The sequence below is a fragment of the Neoarius graeffei genome, chromosome 16 (genome assembly GCF_027579695.1).
Source record: "Neoarius graeffei isolate fNeoGra1 chromosome 16, fNeoGra1.pri, whole genome shotgun sequence".
Classification (NCBI taxonomy): domain Eukaryota; kingdom Metazoa; phylum Chordata; class Actinopteri; order Siluriformes; family Ariidae; genus Neoarius; species Neoarius graeffei.
In genome coordinates, this window is record NC_083584.1 from 3,435,645 (window position 1) to 3,457,463 (window position 21,819).

At 44.6% G+C, this 21,819-nt stretch overlaps 1 protein-coding gene across 1 annotated transcript; it reads right to left on the reverse strand.

Moving 5' to 3' along the window:
• Positions 1 to 124: 124 nt before the first annotated feature.
• On the reverse strand, positions 125 to 20,646 carry ppp1r1b (protein phosphatase 1, regulatory (inhibitor) subunit 1B). The gene is made up of 5 exons (XM_060942330.1): positions 20,323 to 20,646; positions 7,710 to 7,793; positions 2,166 to 2,241; positions 1,173 to 1,274; positions 125 to 941 (listed from the first exon to the last, which is right to left on the reverse strand). The coding sequence occupies exons 1-5, from the start codon at positions 20,425 to 20,427 to the stop codon at positions 808 to 810; spliced, it is 501 nt and encodes a 166-aa protein (XP_060798313.1). The 5' UTR covers positions 20,428 to 20,646; the 3' UTR covers positions 125 to 807.
• Between the last annotated feature and the right edge of the window lie 1,173 nt (positions 20,647 to 21,819).

Here is a 21,819-nt window from a genome sequence, read left to right on the forward strand (position 1 = left end):
GGCAGCGCTTCCCTTTTCATCAGATGCTTGATGCCGTCGCGGTCGTCACCGGAGCGCGGTCAGAAACTGAAGCGTTACGCAGTATTTCAACAAAAGTCCTTCAAGAAAAAACTAACGCACGATCTGTGGGAAGTTAACATTTAATTTTGACCAATAAAACAAGCTCAGATGGAATGCGACTTTTGTAAAATGTTAAAATGTAAATGTTGCCAAGTGGCAACGACATGCAAATCCGTACCATAAAGCGAGTTCATTCATCTGATCAGAATGTAACAGACTTTATATCAAAAACAAGGATACTCTAAGAACATACAGGGGTGCTCGAAAGTTTGTGAACCCTTTTGAATTTTCTATGTCCATTTATATTTTACAGATTTGCATAAATATGATTGAAAGCATCATCAGACTTTCACACAAGTCCTTAAAGTAGATAAAGAATAGTTCAACAAATGAGACAAAAATATTTGACTGGGTGTGGACTTGTACAGTGGTGAGAATAATATTCTAATACTCATACACACAATCTCACTTTATTACCTAATTATTTAATAACTTACATATTTTCCAAAATATTTGTAGTTATTTATATTTTGATCTATGACCTAGTCTTTTGTGCGCGTGTGTGTGTGCGCACACTGCATATATGTATAAATGGACTGGACGTGGGAATTGGTAAAGAGAGCTTATTCAGAGGAAAAGCACACACGCACGCACCCCCCCCCCCCACAAAATACACCCCCACACACTTCTTTTCCTCCCTTTGCTTGATTCGGTTTAAACTCAATCGTCTCCTCTGTGGTTCCTTTTTCATCCGTCTGTTGCTCCATCTTTCTCATCTGCTGTTTCCTCTTCCTCCTCCTTCACTTCCTCCTCCTCGTCAGTTCTGGTGCTGCTCAGTGGTTTACTCGGGTCGTCACTCGAGCTCGTCTCTGTCTGTGAATCTGATCAGAACAAAACCAAGACAGATTTTTAAAGATCATCAGTCTGTTATTATAAAGGGCCTGGAACACCACCATGTTTCATTTCTAACACACACACACACACACACACACACACACACACAGTGCAAGAACAAAATACTCCAACATCAATCAGGCACTTGGTGCACCGTCCGGGTGCCATGCTGACAGACACATCATCCTCATACAACTACAAGTGCGTGTGTGTTTTACCGGTAGTAAACCTTAACACTCGCTCTTCATCCTCTCCGTCCTCCTCCATGTGAGGAAAAACACCCAACTTCTGCATGTGAGCCTCAGCCATCTGCTGAACAGCTACACACACACACACACACACACACACACACACACACACAAATGGACAGACAAAGGAACACAGGGGCAAAAACAGGCATTCAGGGAAACTCAGTATATAAGGGAAGTGCTGGTGTATATGATAGAGGAAAACACACACATGTACGCATTCACACAGCAGGTAAATAATAATCAATCAATCATGAAGATAAAAATGACAGACAGATGAAATGAGTCATAACATCAGAGCTCTCACACACGTCAACGCTGTAACCTGGATGTAACGATCACACACACACACACACACACACACACACGTCACTGATACACATTTTTCCACAAACACACCAGATGATATTGCAGATGTGGGCGGAGTCTGAAGCTGATTGAGCTTTATCGTTCTTTATCGTTCTTTATTCAACAAATTTGAGATAAACAGCAGCAGCTCACTGCGTCAAAGTCACGGTCAAGTGTGTGTCCTTCACCCAATTCTCACTGTGTGTGTGTGTAGAAGATATGCATTTAGAAAGAAGTTCATGTTAAATGGAGTGTTGTTCATTTCTGTCGCAGCTTTGATCATTTCTTAGTTTGACTTGCAGTGATATCAAGAGCAGGTGAGACACGCCCACAAAAGTGACATCATTAGTGACTGGGGTGTGTGTTAGTGTGAACATGAACATGGGGGTTGAGTGAGAAATTGTGCGTGTGTTAGTTATAATCCTGTAAAATCCAGCACAGGGACACGCCCATCACATCTGGCACTAATCCGACACATCAAACAGTAAAAATGGAGGACATGACTGGGGCGTGTGTGTGTGTGTGTGTGTGTGTGTGTGTAAACACTACAATCAGCACAGCAAAGTCTGGTGAAACGGAAGATGTACAATGAGGAACGAACACACACACGTCTACCTTTCAGTGAAGGAGGCTGGTAGACGTTGGGATTGATGCGCTTTGGTCTCAGGACTCCGTTCTCACCCACCACCCACTGAAACACCAAACAAATCAGTTTCTGTTCATAAAATTAATAAATCATATTTATACTGGTGTATTTATTAAACATTTAGTGTGTGTGTGTGTGTGTGTGTTCTGTTAATGAAGTGTATAAATGGATGAGATGATGAGTGAAGCTATAAAAAGCAGCATGGTGGGGATTTATTTCCCAGTGAGAGCGATGCCGCAGGGGATCAGTCGGTCCGTCGTTGCTGACCCGTACACAGAGACGTGTTCACGTTCGCACTACAGGTGTGATGCGGCCACAGGCGTCCCAGACCTCCTCCGAACATGGTCCGAGTGATCGTCTCTGAGACACACTGGGACCCATTCACACCTGCACTCAGCACTGATCCCCACCATCCCATCGCCCAGGACACGCGTTACTGTCCGCTGTGAACAGGACCTCGGACACGCCGGACATCCCAGAATCCAAATCCCTGACTCAGATGGTTGTGTAGGGAGTCAGGAGATGAGCACCATTACACACACCGCTCCTCTGGGGTTGTGGATTTTTCCAGGCGAGTTCCGTCAACCACCTTAATCCACTTTAATACAACTATTATTTTGTTAGATGTGGGTTAGCTGATGATTCAGTCAACTTCAGGAGCACACTTTACCCAGAAGGCACTGCTGCACTCACAGCGTTTCTATACTGTGTAAACGAGGGATGCATCGATACTGGTATTACATATCCGTCTGATACCGTGCTCGTGAACTTAAAAAAATATGATTCATTAATACTCGTCATGTAACCATATATCAATTTATGATGATTCAAATCGATGAAATAAAAAAAAACACCTTTTTTTCTAGCTGTAATTGTGTTGTTTAGGCAGCAGAGGGCGCAGTAATGTACAATAGCAGGAATGCATGTGACTTCACTGTAGGTGGAAGTAACGCAGCTCTAATTCCGCAAAAATGGAGCTGAAATGTGAAAAAGCTGCTGCTTTTCTGTACAAATAGATTTAACAACAAATCACCACTCGCTCTTTTTACAGCCTGCTGAAAGAAAGAAAGGAGAAGCAAAATGAGGCAGAATAAAGTTTATTAAGAACTTTATTAATTTTTTTTAAATCAAAGGAATATTTTAGTTAATAGGCCTTTATATTTTACTCCAACCTTTACAAATGTGGGTAAATAATTATTGCTGGTTATTAGAAAATGAAAAGTTTTTTTTTTAATTTAACAAAATGAATATTTACGCTGATAGAGAATAGGAAAATAAAAATGTTGCATTTTTTGGTAATAAATTTTTAATCATTTAATTTTTTCCCCCCCAAAATATCATGAATCGAACTGAATCATGAACTGGGCAAATGGTTACGTTGCTAATTCATTCGGACTCCTGTATCAGTACCACACACACACACACACACACACACACACACACACACACACACACAGGTATTTGTACTGAAAGGGGGGGGGTGTTGATGCATCACTATTGTAAACTATAGATTTATATGAAAACATTTTATAAGTATATTAAACTATATGTCTCTTTCATGTATGAACTTCCTGTGCATAATGGGAGTGATTATTCATCTCAGTGACGTACATCACCACGATGGTGCCGCAGATGGCTGTCTTGGTGTGTTGGTGCACATTTTCTTCTCTTATTTTGTTTGTAAACTCAGTTCACTGCTATGATGCTCGAATCTCCTTCACCAGAGCTCTTGAACATCAGGGGAACAACTGCAGCAGAATTACCACCAACTGTTCTGGTGTCACCTGTGAAATTACTGGACATTCTGGTCAAAGGTGTGCTCACCACTGCTCACTCAGTGAGACGGCGGAGGAGAGGGAAGTGCGCTGGTGCACCTCCGCCGGCGTGGACTTCGCACTCCGCTACCTGCGATATTTCTCTCCAGTGTGTGCTCATTGTGCAACAAACTGGACGAACTCCAGCTGCTGGTGGGGAGAAACAGGGACTTTCACTCATCTTTCGTTTTATATTTCACGGAGACGCGGCTGTACGGACTCGTACCAGACTCAGCGCTGCAGCTGGCCGGCTTCCACCTTTTCAGAGCGGACCGTAACACGGATCTCTCCGGTAAAATGAAAGGCGGCAGAATCTGTTTTGATGTAAACAGCGGCTGGTGCAGCGATGCGTCAGTGATCTTGCAGCACTGTTCTCCTGACCTGGAACCATTTATCATTAACTGTAAACCTTCTGCTCCCCCTGTGAGCTCACTTCATTTATTCTGGTCGGTGTTTACATTCCACCGCAGACCAGCAGGCAGAACACACAGCGCATGCTGGTGATCAGATGCTGGGTGTGGAGCAGACGAACCTGGACTCTATAATTATTGTCCTCTGTGACTTTAACAAAGGTACCCTCAGCCACAAACTACCCAAACAGTTTATTAAATGCCCGACCAGTCAGCTCATACAGTCAGCTCATACAGTTATACTCCAGTCAGCAGTGCCCTTCACCCCATCCCCCGCACTGCACTGGCCACGTCATGGTCCACCTGATTCCTGCACAGACAGAAATTAAAGCTGAGGAAACCTGTAGTGAGGACATCAAAGATGAAGCTGTGGAGAGCCTTCAGGCATGCTTGGACTGTACACACTGGGATGTGTTCAGGACTGCGACCAACAGTGTGGATGAGTTCACAGAGGCTGTGACGTCCGACACCAGCTTCTGTGAGGACTACTGTGTTCCATCACGAACCAGGGCGAGTTACAGTAATGACAAACCCTGGATCACAGATCAGCTCAGACAGCTAAGAGCGCAAAAGGAAGAAGCGTTCAGAAGTGGAGACAGGGACAGGTTTAAAGAGTTTAGCAAGGCGGTGAGAGAAGCTAAAACACCTGCACTCTGTGGGCCCGTTTACACGAGGACGCTGTCGGGTAAAAACGACTAAATATTTTATCGGAAGTGCCTTTCGTCTACACGGGGACGGCGTTTCCGAGGCTGAAAAACGGAAAAAATTGAAAACGCCTTCCAGAGTGTTTAAGTTAAAAACAGCCCCCGTTGCATATCCGTCTAAACTACCCAATACGCAAAACTCTGCTCGGATCTGCTCACGTCGGGTACGCGTTTACGTCATACATATGTCATATACTGTACATGCCAGCCCGGGAAGTAAGAAAGTAAGTAAAAAAGTAAGAGCATGTCTGATTACATCGATCCAACGGACCTTCAAGCTGCTCTGGCAGCTTTAATAAACGTCCAGGAGTCCTTCGAACATCTATACCGAATCTGCACATATACCGTTAATGAACAGAGGCGGGTATAGTATGCTCTTACTTTTTTACTTACTTTCTTACTTACCATAGCCAGAGTAGTCAAAGTTTTCGCGGCGCAGATGTGCAGATCAGACAAGACGGAAGACGTTGCGCATGCGTGCAGACATAGCGGAGGTCTTTCACAGCACCACCTAGCCGCCTGGCATGCACATCCAATTGAATTCCACACATTTATGCGCCACCGTATAGACGCAGATTTCCTCCTTGAAAACGGTCGTGTAGACGCAGAAAAAAGTGAGAACGAAAACGGACTTCTGCGTTTTTGTTTCAGACCGTCCCTGTGTAAAGTGGGCTTGAGAAACTCTGACACCAGTTCTCAGCCAATGACTCTGCACCTGTCTGGAAAGGAAGGGCTCAGACAGATCAACTACAAACCTTCAGCCCCCCACTCTGTTAACAACCTGCGCCTGACCAACCAACCGTCACTTTGAAAGACAATGGGACTGTCCTGATAACATCCCCGTGACTCCACAATCCAGCTCCTGCCCTCCATCCCCACCGCTGCTGGGGCCTCTCTATAACCTCTCACCCTAGAGGCCCCCCTCCCCCACCACAGCCTCAACTCTCTCCATTCTGGAGAGGGACATCAACAAGCTCTTTAAAGGAGAACTGAAGGCAAATTTATCATCAAAATTCTATTTCTCATTTCATTAAATATAGGAATGCATGTTTGATCGCTATTTTGTCGCTGCTATAGCGAGTTATGAGTGCGTGAAATGTGCTCTGTAATATATCAGTCCATATGTCAAAGCAATGGCTGTAAACGAGATTCGTTGAGACCTGTGAGAGACATCGTAGGACGGAAGTAAAATGTACAGCGGAACTCAAAGTGACCAACATCTGCCAACGCTGTCAAAAGATGCGCGCGCCCTCTTTCGAATGCTGATGTAATCAAGCCGGAGGTTTTGTTTGTTTTGAGAGCAATTGGGAAAGTTTGAAAAAAAATAGACAGTAATCATCGTTTAAATTCATTTTTGTGCAATATTTAGTTTGGAAAAGAGTTTTCAAAATGGCGGCACTGACACCTGGCTGACGCTTCACGTTTCGAAGTCTCGCACAAGTCTCGTGAAGATCGCGCGGATAAGCGACGCCTGCTGTGGACCAAACGAACTAAATTCAACACGGCTAAACACCGAATAGGCCGATAAGTATAATATTTAATTGCGATTAGTTGCCAATACAAGTCACGATATAAGGTTACTAAAACCCAAAACGTCATTGAATAACACGCTAATTAAGAAATAAAGCAAGTTTACAAATGACTTCAGTTCCCCTTTAAAGAGTTAGTTAAGATGTTATCAAAGTTGCTGAATTTTCTTTGATTCTTGCAGATTTATGGATAAGAGGAAAAGAGAGGACATGCCTGCTCGTTCCAGCCTGCTTCAAGGCCTCCATCATTAGCCCCGCCCCCAAAAGCCAAGGATTACAGGATTAAATGACGACAGACCCATCACTCTGACTTCTGTGGTTATGAAATCCTTAGAGCGCTTTGTGCTTTCTCATCTTAAAGCCATCACTGACCCGCTCCTGGACCCCGTGCAGTTCACCTACAGACCCAACAGATCTGCAGACGATGCAGTCAACACGGCTCTTCACTTCATCCTCCAGCACCTGGACTCCCCAGGAACCGACTCTAGGATCCTGTTGGTGGATTTCAGTTCTGCCTTCAACATGATCATCCCGACTCTTCTGCAGGACAAGCTCTCCCAGCTGACCGTGCCTGACTCCACCTGCAGGTGGATCACTGACTTCCTGTCTGACAGGAAGCAGCATGTGAAGCTGGGGAAACACGTCTCTGGCTCCCAAACCATCAGCACTGGATCCCCCCCAAGGCTACGTCCCCTCTCCTCTACACCAACAGCTGCACCTCCAGGCATCAGTCTGTCAAGCTCCTAAAGTTCTCAGATGACACCACCCTCACTGGACTCATCTCTGATGATGCTTGAAGACAGTGGAAATGATTGTAGACTTCAGGAGGAGCTCTGCCACCCCCATCACCACTTGCAGCTATATTTCTATTTATATTTCTACTTTTGCCTCTTTGCTTAATTTTTTTTTATCTTAACTCTAAAGCACCAAACACGAAGGTAAATTCCTCGTATGTGAGAACAGACTTGACAGACTTTATTCTGATTACTGGATGAGGCAGAGCTGTGGAGTGAGAATGTAGTTTATCCTCCTGAACAGCAGGGGGTGCTGTCCTACCTGACCCGTGGTGTAGTCGTCCTCTGGACACGGCTGGTCAGCGACTCGAAACAGTGTGGCAGGCGTTGGCCTCCGTCTGCGTATCTACAACAATAACAACAAAAAACAAATCATGAGTTAACCCAATATCCTCTCTATAACGATGACTGCACTGAATCAATACTTCACTGAACTTTATGTTATCAAAGTATTATTCGGAAGATTTGTACTTTACTCCAGCGTTACACTCACTCAAGCAGATTTACAAAAGAAAAAAAAAACCACTTTTTTTCCTTTACATTTTTATTGTGACCTTCACTTGACTCCATCGTCATCACTGCCAAACCCAATCCGGGCTTGAGGAGAACCATGTTTGGTTGATTTGGCCAGAATTGCAGCAGTAGGGTAATTTAGAGTAGCCAGTTAGCCTAACCTGTGGGGGAAAGCGGAGCACCCAGAGGAAACCCACACAGACACGAGGAGAACCTGAAAACTCCACACAGAAAGACCCCCATCGGCCGCTGGGCTCAAACCCAGAACCTTCTTGCAGTGAGGCAACAGTGCCAACCACTACACCACCGTGCCGCCCACTTGACTCCTTACGCATCTCAAATGCCATGGGATTATTTTCTATTGCTTTTTAAAACTCACTTAAAATCTAATTTACCTCAAGGTCAAATTTGTGCTCATCCGTCTTTCAGCAAAAAGCCATTCGCCATCAGCTGTAAGGATCCGAGTTGAGGCGAGTTAAAGGGGCGACTCCTCACGCGTCCCACAAGCCAGTTTGCTGTCATGTGATCACTAATCTGTTCGCTTTCCGTGGAGCAAAACCTCTGCAAACTTGCTGTTAGTGATGCCTTTGAAATCCATCTCAAACTTTTTCTTCATCTGCGTGTCATACGGGTAGAGTCTGAGTAAAATACACCTGATACGGTCTTTCCTCCGCGGCTGCCTGAGAGATGGCCGAGACCCGTTCTGGTCCATTACAACAGAATAATCAAACGAAATCAGAACAGAGTGTTCGAGAGTTTAAAATAGAACTATTTTGACAAAATAGCTTCAGTTTCACGTTACAAGTCACGATTGATGGCCGAGGACGTCGCTACATTATTGCAGATTGTTTTTAAAACAGTTGATTATCCGTGGATGCAAAAACGGAGACTTGTTGCTTGGCGCAGAGGATTCTGGGAAGAGTGAGCCGCCCCTTTAAAGCAGGGGTCCCCAACCTTTTCAGCACTAGGGACCGGTTTGGTTCAGCATTGTTTTGCTGCGGCCCGGTGTGTGTGTGTGTGTGTGGGGGGGGGGGGGGGGGGGGGCGTGGTCTCACACGCGCGAGCTGGGGGGCGGGGTGTCTACGTTTAGCAGATACTGGGAGAATGCATTTAGCTGACGCTTTTACAAATTAGAATAATTGATTATTTGAATTGGAGGACAATTTTGGTGATCGTTTTGGTTCCATATCTGGTGTTGTGCATGCGTTAAAAGTAGCGAACTTCAGCTATGAACAGTAAGTAAAACTGAATCAGGAACATAAACTTGAACAACAAAATTGAACTAGGAACATGAAAACAACATGCACAACACAATAGGAATAGGTGCTGAAACAAATTAAAGGCCTAATTTTATTATGGCATAAGCCGATTAAATTTTAATGTGAGCCCTGTGCTTGTTTCCCTGCAGCTAGAATGTCCCATCTGGGGGTGATGTTGGACAGTGACACTCTTAATGTATTTGAAATATCCAATCGGTTTCTCAGTTTTGTTTTGGTCACTGTCATTGCGGAAAACCCGGCCTCGCAAAGTAGTTGGGAAGGGCAGCAACGTTTTGAGCGCTTTTACGGCTATTTCCGGATATTCCCATTTGGCGTTTACCCAGAACGCAGACAGAGAGTTTGTTTGGTCAAATTTAGTCTTAAGACCACCGTCATTTGCCAGCTCGATCAGCTGCGCTTCCTCCTGAACGGACAGGTGGTCAGGAATTCTTGCAAATGGATTGCGGATCCATTCATTCTTATCACGCGGATCTCGGGAGGCTGGGAAGTAGCGGTCGAATTCTTTCGACAGCCCAACGAGATGGTCACGAACCAACTGTGATAGAGCTGGCGCTGGCTCCGTTTCCCCCAATAGCCCCACTAATAAATGAAACATGTCAAATACACCCTTGTCTACGCGACGCCCCCACTGATCCAGCTTTGCTTTAAATGCAGCGACTTTGTCTGCTACTTTAAAGACAGTCGTCATTCTCCCCTGAAGTGTCAGGTTGAGCTCATTAAGCAAAGCAAAAATGTCACAGAGGTAGGCGAGTTTTGACACCCAGTGTTCATCACTGAAATGCGCAGCCAGATCAGACTGTTTTCCTGCCAGAAATGCCTGCAGAGGCTCTCTCAACTCGAACACTCTGGCCAGTGACTTCCCCCTCGACAGCCACCTGACCTCTGCGTGCAAGAGAAGGCGTTTGTGCTCTGCATTCATTTCTTCGCAGAGCTGCTCAAACAACCGGGTGTTGAGTGCGTGTGCTTTGATGAAGTTGACCATTTTAACGACATCGTTCAATACAGCATTCAACTCCGGTGACAATTTACGGCTGGCCAGCATTTCTCTGTGAATGACACAGTGTGTGTGTTCGCAGTCAGGTGCAACCTCGCTCAGCCTCGCAGTGAAACCAGACAGCCGCCCAGTCATCGCCGCAGCCCCATCAGTACATACACCGATGCAGAAGGACCAGTCTAATTTCCCTGACACGTAACCATCCAACGCCCGAAACAACTCTGCACCTGTGGTGTTTGTTGGAAGGGAGAGCACACACAACAGATCCTCCTCAACATCCTCCTCAAAAATGTACCGCACGAAAACGAGAAGTATTGCCCTGTTTTCCACATCAGTGGACTCGTCTACCTGAATTGCAAACCACGGCGACCCTTTTAGCCTCTGCAACAACTGCGCCTCAATATCCTCCGCTATATCATTAATGCGCCTCTGCACAGTACTGGCAGAAAGAGGTACCGAGCCTATCTTTTTGGCTGCTGCCTCCCCAAGCACTTCGTCGCACATGTCTTGGGCAGAAGGCAGAATTAGCTCTTCTCCAATAGTGAATGGTTTCTTTGACTTAGCTATTTGACACGCCACTCTGTACGAGGCTCTTAGCAAAGCCACGTTCACAGAAGTAGTTGTCTTTAGCATGAGTTTTTGTGAATCTTGCTCTTGCTTTTTGCGCTCAAAGAATTCAAGAGGTTTATTTTTAAGTGTGGGGTGTTTAGTTTCAAGGTGTCGAATGAGCTTTGATGGCTTCATAGACTCATTCGACAGCTTGTCCCCGCACACCACACACAACGGATTAGGAGCATGCGAGTCACCGGTCTGTGTAAAGCCGAATTTTAGGTAGGAATCATCATATCTCCTATTGAAAGATCCCTTCTTTTTCTTTGGGTTGCTTCCGGGATCATTATTGTCATCGTCATCGATGCTGGACCTCTTTTCACCCTTACCCAAACCAAAGAAACTTTCTAAGGATGTTTGCTGCTTCTTGCTCATTGTAGCTAATATACACTGTCGCTGACCATGAGAACTGAGCTGATCTGAGGCAGCGCTGTGGGAAAATAGCCTACGTGTTGAGGGCGGGTCAGACAGTCATCATGATTGAAAAAAATAAAATGTGCTATCGGCCTCCGAATGCAATAGGCTATGCAGCGTCCACGCATACTTATCTAACGTGAAATGAACCCATGTTTTATTTACACCTCTCTCTCTCTCTTTTATATATAAAAAATCCCCCCCTTTTTTTGGCATTTCCCCCCAATGTCACGACCCGGTTCGGAATGTCTCGCGGACCGGTACCGGTCCGCGGACCGGTGGTTGCGGACCGCTGCTTTAAAGGGCATATTCTGGACCAATTTCGTTTTTTTTTTTTTTATATGAAAAGTATGTCCCTTTACACACTCATCCAGAAGGGTAATTTTGCACAGGGCCATCTGTCTACAGTAGAAAAAAAAAAAACCACGTCTGGAAAAACCCCAAGGGAGTCTGGAGCCAAATTCGTGATGTCACCTGCGGAAGCGCCAGCAGGCTGCGCGAGCTTTGCGTGGTTTCAGTGCACAGCCTGTGTAGACCAAGCGCTCCCATTTCTCTCTCATTGTCCGGTCTTGTGGGGAACGATGAGTACTAATCCCATCATGATTGGTGTTGCTACACCCTCCTACGATACATCTGTTAACCATTTTAATAATTACGCGATAACGTTGAAGAAATTTGCAGAAAACCACCAGGTCGTTTTCTCATAAACAAACCAGTGCTGACGTAGGATTCAGAGGGAGGAGTCCCGCACGCGACGTCACGAAAATCAATGTTTGCCGGGGAATCCAAATGCCGAGTTTGTTCAGAGGCGGACCAATTCGCCTCAAATGGCTTGATTTCAACTGAATTTTTCTGGTATTGTGCAAGGTAAAAAAATGCAGAGAATGCAGAATGTTACAGATATTTGACCAAAGTTTAATATAAAATAGGAGAATTACAGTGAGCTTGCTCCTGAATTTACCCGTGATGTGCACTTTAAGGCCGACGGATATTTCCACAGATGCAGATGTGCACATGGGTGTCTCCAAAGTGCACACAATCTTCTGCTGAACATGTGCACACTACGACTTTATCGTGATGCCCCTCCTGACCTACCGGAAGTGGTAAAGGGTGTGGTCTGAAAGTAAGCCAACCCACAAAGAAGATAAAAACAAAAACAGAAAAGGTGGGTGGGGCAGTTGGCAACATGGCTACCTCAAGAGAAGAGGAGTGTGAGTGAGTTTAATGCCGTTGCTGGAAGGTGATGACGACACTCTGGAGTCTGTGCCAGTAGTTTTACAGCGTTCTTCTTCTGTATTTCGCATTTCAGGTCCATCCAGGGCGACGCCCACCTCCTGGATCCCTACATTAGTGCACGCTCAGTCTCGAGACTTTTGCTTTAATATATTAAATATAAATCTACTAGTTACAGTAAATCTGTTTTGTTAACGCCTGCTTAGCATGGGAATTTTAATTCGTTACAGAAACGAAGATTCATATTTAATGTAATAATCAAATCGATAACTCAATGAATAATTCAGGTGACCGTTTTGACATTATGTTTCTGTAGAGTTTCAGCAGGTCATTTCTATTTGAATGTCTTTTGATAGACTGCAGAGAAAACGAGTGCGAGCTTCAGGTGCTACATCCTGCGTCTGTTCAGGTCACTTCTATATACAGTGGGGCAAAAAAGTATTTAGTCAGCCACCAATTGTGCAAGTTCTCCCACTTAAAAAGATGAGAGAGGCCTGTAATTTTCATCATAGCTACACTTCAACTATGAGAGACAGAATGGGGGGAAAGAATCCAGGAAATCACACTGTAGGATTTTTAATGAATTAATTGGTAAATTCCTCGGTAAAATAAGTATTTGGTCACCTACAAACAAGCAAGATTTCTGGCTCTCACAGACCTGTAACAACTTCTTTAAGAGGCTCCTCTGTCCTCCACTCGTTACCTGTATTAATGGCACCTGTTTGAACTCGTTATCAGTATAAAAGACACCTGTCCACAACCTCAAACAGTCACACTCCAAACTCCACTATGGCCAAGACCAAAGAGCTGTCAAAGGACACCAGAAACAAAATTGTAGACCTGCACCAGGCTGGGAAGACTGAATCTGCAATAGGTAAGCAGCTTGGTGTGAAGAAATCAACTGTAGGAGCAATTATTAGAAAATGGAAGACATACAAGACCACTGATAATCTCCCTCAATCTGGGGCTCCACGCAAGATCTCACCCCGTGGGGTCAAAATGATCACAAGAACGGTGAGCAGAAATCCCAGAACCACACGGGGGGACCTAGTGAATGACCTGCAGAGAGCTGGGACCAAAGTAACAAAGGCTACCATCAGTAACACACTACGCCGCCAGGGACTCAAATCCTGCAGTGCCAGACGTGTCCCCCTGCTTAAGCCAGTACATGTCCAGGCCCGTCTGAAGTTTGCTAGAGAGCATTTGGATGATCCAGAAGAGGATTGGGAGAATGTCATATGGACAGATGAAACCAAAATAGAACTTTTTGGTAAAAACTCAACTTGTCGTGTTTGGAGGAGAAAGAATGCTGAGTTGCATCCAAAGAACACCATACCTACTGTGAAGCATGGGGGTGGAAACATCATGCTTTGGGGCTGTTTTTCTGCAAAGGGACCAGGACGACTGATCCGTGTAAAGGAAAGAATGAATGGGGCCATGTATCGTGAGATTTTGAGTGAAAACCTCCTTCCATCAGCAAGGGCATTGAAGATGAAACGTGGCTGGGTCTTTCAGCATGACAATGATCCCAAACACACCGCCCGGGCAACGAAGGAGTGGCTTCATAAGAAGCATTTCAAGGTCCTGGAGTGGCCTAGCCAGTCTCCAGATCTCAACCCCATAGAAAATCTTTGGAGGGAGTTGAAAGTCCGTGTTGCCCAGCGACAGCCCCAAACATCACTGCTCTAGAGGAGATCTGCATGGAGGAATGGGCCAGAATACCAGCAACAGTGTGTGAAAACCTTGTGAAGACTTACAGAAACCGTTTGACCTCTGTCATTGCCAACAAAGGGTATATAACAAAGTATTGAGATGAACTTTTTTGTTATTGACCAAATACTTATTTTCCACCATAATTTGCAAATAAATTCTTTAAAAATTCTACAGTGTGATTTTCTGGATTTTTTTCTCATTCTGTCTCTCATAGTTGAAGTGTACCTATGATGAAAATTACAGGCCTCTCTCATCTTTTTAAGTGGGAGAACTTGCACAATTGGTGACTGACTAAATACTTTTTTGCCCCACTGTAACAATAAATGAACTCGAGTTCCATATTTGTTTTGTCTTCTTGGATTATCATCTCACTCCGGAGCTGAGCTCTTTCTAACCCCATGCGAGATATCCGTCGTGTTTATGATGTCAGAACGATACGGAGTTACTGAGTTGAGGAGGCAGTTTTTACACTCCGGTGTCTACAGCGCAGAAACGTCGCCAGTTTTATCCACAAGTTCGTTAAAAATGATCGACATCCGAACCCAAAGTCACTGCAGTGAAACACGTCATGTTGTGTTTGTCCATATCACACCCAGCTCGGGGAGATTTTTAATCAAAGTGTAATTGATCTATTTTTGGACATCATGATCTTGGGATGAGCAGGAAATAGTTTGGGATGAAAACAATTCCTCTCCATCCTCGCGTAAGATTCTCTATAAGGACGTACCGTTTACTGTTTATTACAATAACACATGATCTAATTCCACTTTAAGACCTGCGCTCCACTGAGATTTATTTAGAAAGTATTAAATTAAAATCCGTCCTCTTTCTGGAGCATTTCTAATCCATCGTTTTATCACTTAAGGACAGAGTTCGTGTCTAACTGGGTCTGATCCTCAGAGAGCATCGTGACAGTGACACTGCACAGTGACCTAACCCACAAAACATGAACTCCATCTACAGCGCTGTCTGCTGCATCATCATCTCCTCCTCTCTCATACACACAATTTCAGAAGAATCTTGGAATGATCAGGAATTCTACACCAATTCCTCAGAGAATTTGATCTGATTTGTATGTTTATAAACTCCCAATTTAACGATTTCTCCAAAAGATAATCGGACTCCCAGTTAATGAGAGGAGCTTGGAGGTGTGGCTTGGAGGTGTGGCTCGGAGGTGTGGCTCGCCCACAGAAACAAGTCAAAGGAAATAGTTCTGCATGGAAATCACAGACCTGGCAACTCTGTGTATGGCACGAAACAAATGAACAGATTTAAGATATTCTTAAAGGATCCTAAAGTTTATGAAATAATGTCAGTGTATTTACTTATAACTTTAAGAATTCTTATAGTATAACATTAATGACCTTCTGTCACTTGTAAAAGAGAATGAAACGCTGTTAAATGCAAACTAAGGTTCGTTGAATAACTACAATGACGGTCTCATCTATCTAGCCATCTTTAAAACAGCATTTAAGATGCCACTTAAAGTCACTACGACTCTTAAAAATACCAGTAAAGGGTCTTGAAGTTACTGGTAATAGTTAATGAATTGAAAACTTTCAGTAAAGGTAACTTAAAACACAACTAAATTTAAGGTTTCGATGAAATGTTATTAAATTGACATTTTCTCCTCGTGTGGAATTCTGGGTAACGGCGGTACAGGGAGTTTCTGTAACGGAGCCCGTGGGTCAGGGCTTTGATTCTCTGTGTTGATGCATTTCCTTTTAAAGCAGGAAGTCAGAGGTGGGAGGTGTTAAATGACTTGAAAAGCTCCGCCCACTAACCCTTTACTCTCATGTGACACCAATTTAGCCTCAGATGCAGCTAATTTACAGAAAACACACTGATGTGCCGAATATCAGCCATTAAAAGGAAAGAACTGAAAACAATGCAGCCTTCCAGGATCTTAGCACAGAGAGATACAGAGAGAGGGAATGAAAGAGGGGAGAGACGGAGAGAGAGAGAGAGAGAGAGAGAGAGACACACAGAGGGGGAGAGAGAGGGAGGGAGAGAGAGACAGACAGACAGACAGAGAGGGAGAGACACAGACAGACAAAGGGAGAGAGACACAGCAAGAGAGAGATACAGAGAGAGAGAGGGGGAGAGAGGCACACAGAGAGGGAGAGAGACACAGAGACGGACAGAGAGGGAGAGACAGCGAGAGAGAGACAGATAGGGAGGGGGAGAGATTGAGAGAGACAATGAGAGAGAGATTGAGAGAGACAGAGAGGGAAAGAGAGACAGATACACACAGAGACAGATACATAGAGAGAGACAGGTACATAGAGAGAGGGAGAGAGACACACAGAGATACAGAGAGATAGACAGAGATACAGAGAGAGAGAGAGAGAGACACACAGAGATGCACAGAGATCTGTGTATATCAGAGAGAGAGAGAGAGAGAGAGAGAGAGAGAGATCAAGGAGCCTGATGTGAATAAATATTCTGTTCACAAGCCTCAAAACATGCAGTAATAAAATAAAGTGAAGAGAATACAGAGTGATCTAAAGAGTGATTTTTGAACCCCGTTCGAGGGAGGACAGAGAGGTGCAGTTACTGTTCAGGATAATATAAAGGAAAGAAAAACAGAAACATAAACTGTTCGATGTTCTAGTTCACCGTGTGACGTGAAAAGTGAAGTGATTCAGGGAAGAAAACCATGATTGATCTTCACAGGTCATTGTGCTCATGGTGATTTAATGACGATCATCTGAGACTAAAGACTTTTACAGACTTTAGTGTTGAGTGACAGGCTGAGGTTCGATCCTCTCTCGTTCCATGAATCAGTCCTCGAGTTCAGTGAGTCAAATGAGTCCTGAATGGCATCAAACGACTCGTCAATGGAAAGAAACCCAAAAACAGAACCTTAATCCCACAGCGTCATCACGCCTCACACTTCCAGCAGCAAGTACCGCGTACATTTATTACACAGAGCCGAGTGGGCAACACGCCACTGGGATTCTTCATCCGAGCTCCATCCGGGACACGGACAACCAAAACCAGGACACAAATCTCTATCTGTCACTCAGGAGGAAATCAGTGAGTTGTTTTGATAAATTTGGGGACTTTGTTTGTGAACGTGTCGATATAATAAAAAGAAAATCACACGTTGGCTTGAAGATCTGAAGTTTATCTTCTCGTGTTGAAAAACTCACATTTTTCATCCGAAATACATCACAGATCTGAAGGACATATTTTCCGATATTTCACTCTGATGACGTCACTCCCGGCGTTTTCCCGCTGACTAAACGCACGTTGTCAAAATGACGAACCGTTTCAAAATTTAAATTCTTTTGATTAACTTGCGTATTTATTCTGTGAATGTATCCATATGAAGAACATTCCACAGCGGGGAGAAGATATGAAGTTTATCTTGTGTTGAAAATATTTTAACTCATCCACTTCATTCACTTGTGATAAATACATTCACCACTCAAATTAATAAAAATTAAATATGGGTGTGGTCTAATATTCTAATGAGTACACTTGATTGGCAGCCCTCTGTCTGAAACTCCCAAACCCTGAGACTTTCTGAAACCCAGCTCTGATTTGAGTGTAACGCTGTGAAACACTAGGTGTGTGTGTGTGTGTGTGTGTGTGTGTGTGTGCACGTGTGTATATATAAAAAGTGTGTAATGAGCAGGATGATGAATCATTATAATCAGGACGGACATTAATTAGAATCTCCAGAGAGAATATTTTCTTTCCTCTGCCGAGAGCGTCGCTGTCCTCATTCCAACCTGACCCACTTTACACACAGACTAAAATTAAAACATCACAGGATGGCCTGGCCTACACACACACACACACACACACACAGGAGATAAGAGCTGAAAGTCACTCATGTTGCTTGTAGTCGTCTCTGGTGGGTTTGTACCGACTGCTCCTGTTGTTTTGAAAGCTCTGAGGAGAAACAGGAGCAGCTATAAATAATCCCTAAAGCTAACGAGTTCAACACAAATTAAGTAACACATTAATGAGTTTAAAAATCTGATCTATTGTGTGATTTACGTGTTACGCACTCGGCTTTGTTCTCAGACTGGATTAGCAAAGTGAGCTAACTGTACTCACTGCACACGCGCCAGAGACACAATGTTGATCATTTTTTCTTCCATTAAATGGGAACTAATTGCAGGAGGAACCTGAAGATGTGCGTATCGAACTGCAGAAATATCAGCACACAAGCTCTGTAGACTCCGTCCAAGGAATCGTTCGAGATGATCGCTTGGTTTCACACATCATTTACAGAGAAGTGAAAAAAAGTCCGTCACTGAAATCGCAGCTCCATCTCAATCTCACATGGATAAAAATGAACATCGCTTTTTTTTGTCGTTTTGTAGAATGAACCCATTTATCCTCTTCTCTACAACCCCAAATCAGAACTAGTTGTTACAGTAAATCATTTCCCACTTTATAATGTGTATAATGTTCCCGTTCCTTCTCCCGACACTTAAAGCTGTTTATGGACTGAAGACTCCGAGTGATGAAGTGTCTCAGGTGTTATTTTTGTCCCGTTCTTCCTGTAAACAGGTCTGAAGGTGTGGAACAGTTCGGGGTCGTCACTGTCATATTCATTTCTAAATTCTCCACACATTGTCTACTGGGGACAGAGGGGACACGCCCTCTTCTTCCACAGCCACGCCTTTATAATGTGAGCAGAATGTGGTTTTGTGTTGTCTTGTTGAAATCTCCCTGGAAAAGACGTCGTCTTGAAGGCAGCAGATGTTGCTCCAAAATCTCAGTGGACTTTTCTGCATTAATGCTCCATCACAGAAGTGTAAGCTACCTTTGCCAAGGGCACTGACCCAACGCCATACCATGACACACCCTGGCTTTTGGACTCGTTCCTGCGAACAGTCCGGATGGTTCTTTTTCATCTTCAGAGCACACTGCGTCCATTTCTTCTTAAAAAAAAAAAAAAAAGACCTGGAATACTGATTCATCTGACCACAGTACCCGTTCCCACTGTGTGATGGTCCATCCCAGACGCCTCCGAGCCCAGAGAAGTCGACGGCGCTTCTGGACACAGTTAACATAAGGCTTCCTTTTAGCACAGTAAAGTTGTAACTGGTGTTTGTGGATGTAACTCCGTATTGTAGCTTGATAAAGGTTTTCCAGAGTAATCCCGAGCCCATGTGGTTCTATCAGCTGTAGATGAATGACGGTTCCTGATGCAGTGAGGGATCGGAGATCACGGGGGTTCAGATTAGGCTTGAGCCCTTTACACACCGAAATTCCTCCAGATTCCTTGAACGGTTTAATGATATTTTAGTAGAGGGTGAAATATCCAAATCCCTTCCCATCTTTCTTTGAGGAACATTGTTTTTAAACATTTCAATAATTTTCTCACACATCTGTTGATAAACTGGAGATCCTCGGCTCGTCTTTACTCCTCAAACACTCGGCCTTTCCCGTATACGGATTTTATACCAAATCAGGATTATAATCACCTGTTTCACATCACATCATTATTTAATTGTTTTACTTCATTACTCGCCCTAAACTTCCCCTGTAACAACTTTTATGGAATGTGTTGCAGCCTGAAACGCAGGAATGGATGGATATCTCATTTCATCTCATTATCTCTAGCTACTTTATCCTGTTCTACAGGGTTGCAGGCGAGCTGGAGCCTATCCCAGCTGACTACGGGCGAAAGGCGGGGTTCACCCTGGACAAGTCGCCAGGTCATCACAGGGCTTGGATGGATATGAACTAATAAAATGAAGTTGACCAACAAAACATGAAATATGTCGGGTTTATTCTGTCTGCAATGAAGTACAAGTCTCTGATGTAAATATGTGAGAGAGAAAGGGGAAGTGTGTGAGGTAAATGAGTCAACACCCCCCTGCACTTGTGTACACACACACACACACACACACAGGTTTACATCAGAGACAGGAATGCAATGTTTATACAAGCTGATAGTTAACTGTCCAATCAGAGATTACCGAGTGTATATACACACACACACACACACGGCCTCACTAATGGGTGATTGAACATTTGAACTCTTTTTAAAGAGACACTCACTGTTTATTTTAAGGGTGTGTGTGTGTGTGTGTGTGTGTGTGTGTGTGTGTGTGTGTGTGTGTGTGTGTGTGTGTGTGTGTCTCACCCACCATCTCCACCTGGCGCGGGTCGAGCTGAGTCTGGGCTGTGGAAGGGACAGCAAAGTGGATCTTCTTCTTCTCCTTTGCTTCCTCGTGAACTTCTGATGCCTCCATCCTCCACACACACACTTGTATGCACAAACACACAGTTTATATGGTATATCCAGTAACTCGTCCTCCGTGGTCAAATGCTACACAGACACACATACTTTGGTGCAGAGTCCACTTTCTAAATCTCTCTCTCTCTGAGTGAAAAAGTGTGTGCGCGCGTGTGTGTGACAGAGAGAGAGAGAGAGAGAGAGAGAGAGGGAGGAGCTTGTATGTGTGTGATTTGAAATAAAAGATAATCTGGTCCAGTTGTTGCTGAGCCGCTTCTGTCCTCAATTTGTGAACAAGAGATTGGGGGGGGGGGGGGGGGGGGGGCAGAGAGAGAGAGAGAGAGAGAGAGAGGGGACACAGAGAGAGGGGAGAAAGACAGAGAGAGAGGGAGAGAGAGAAGGAGAGGGGGACACGGGGAGAGAGAGAGAGGGGTATGGGGAAAAAGAGAGAGGGGAGACAGAGGACAGAGAGAGAGGGGACAGAGAGAGATGGGGGACACAGAGGGGGGACAGATTGAGAGATGAGACAGAGAGGAGACAGAGAGAAACAGAAAAGAGACAAAAAGAGAGGGAGGGACAAAGAGAGGGAGAGAGGGGACAGAGGGAGAGAGAGAGAGAGACAGAGAGAGGAGGGGGGGAGACAGAGAGAGACACAGAGAGAGGGGGAGAGAGAGACACACAGAGAGGGGGACAGAGAGAGAAGGAGAGGGGGGACACAGGGGAGAGAGGAGACAGACAGAGAGAGAAAGGAGACAGACAGACAGACACAGAGAGAGGGGGACAGAGAGAGAGAGAAGGAGAGAGAGAGAGAGAGAGAGAGAGAGAGAGAGAGACAGGACACAGAGAGGGGGAGAGAGAGGGGGAGAGAGAGAGAGAGAGAGAGGACACAGAGAGGGGGAGAGAGAGAGAGAGAGGAGAGAGGGGACACAGGGGAGAGAGAGGAGGGACAGACAGACAGAGAGAGAAATAATAAGTTCAATTTATATAGCGCCTTTCACAAACCCAAGGACGCTTTACACAGGAGTTACCAAAAAAAAAAGAAGTGGAAGAGTAGGAAGAGTACTCGGAAGAATAGTGTGAGGTAAAGAGGAAATTTTTCAGGTTAGCGTTGAAGGAAGAGAGAGTGGAACAGTCACGAAGCGATTGTGGTAACGAGTTCCAAAGTTTAGGAGCAGCAACACTGAATGATCTGCCACCCATAGATCCAGTTTAAACCGTGGAACAGTCAGAAGTCCACAGACAGAAGATCTGAGGGAGCGGGAGGGACAGGACAAATGAATTAGCTCACAGAGATAGGAAGGGGAGAGACCATGAAGAGCTTTATAGGTTAACAGCAAGATTTTGTATTTGATCCGAGCGATAACTGGCAACCAGTGCAGTCGCTGTAAAACAGGAGTGATGTGAGCAG

Coding starts and splice junctions, on each gene's coding strand:
- ppp1r1b (XM_060942330.1), bottom strand. CDS start 20,427: ATGGAGGCATCAGAAGTTCACGAGGAAGCAAAGGAGAAGAAGAAGATC. Junction 2,242..7,709: donor ACGACTACACCACGGGTCAG/GTAGGACAGCAC, acceptor TTGGTGTTTCAG/TGGGTGGTGGGTGAGAACGG. Junction 1,275..2,165: donor CCAGCCTCCTTCACTGAAAG/GTAGACGTGTGT, acceptor GTGTGTGTGTAG/CTGTTCAGCAGATGGCTGAG.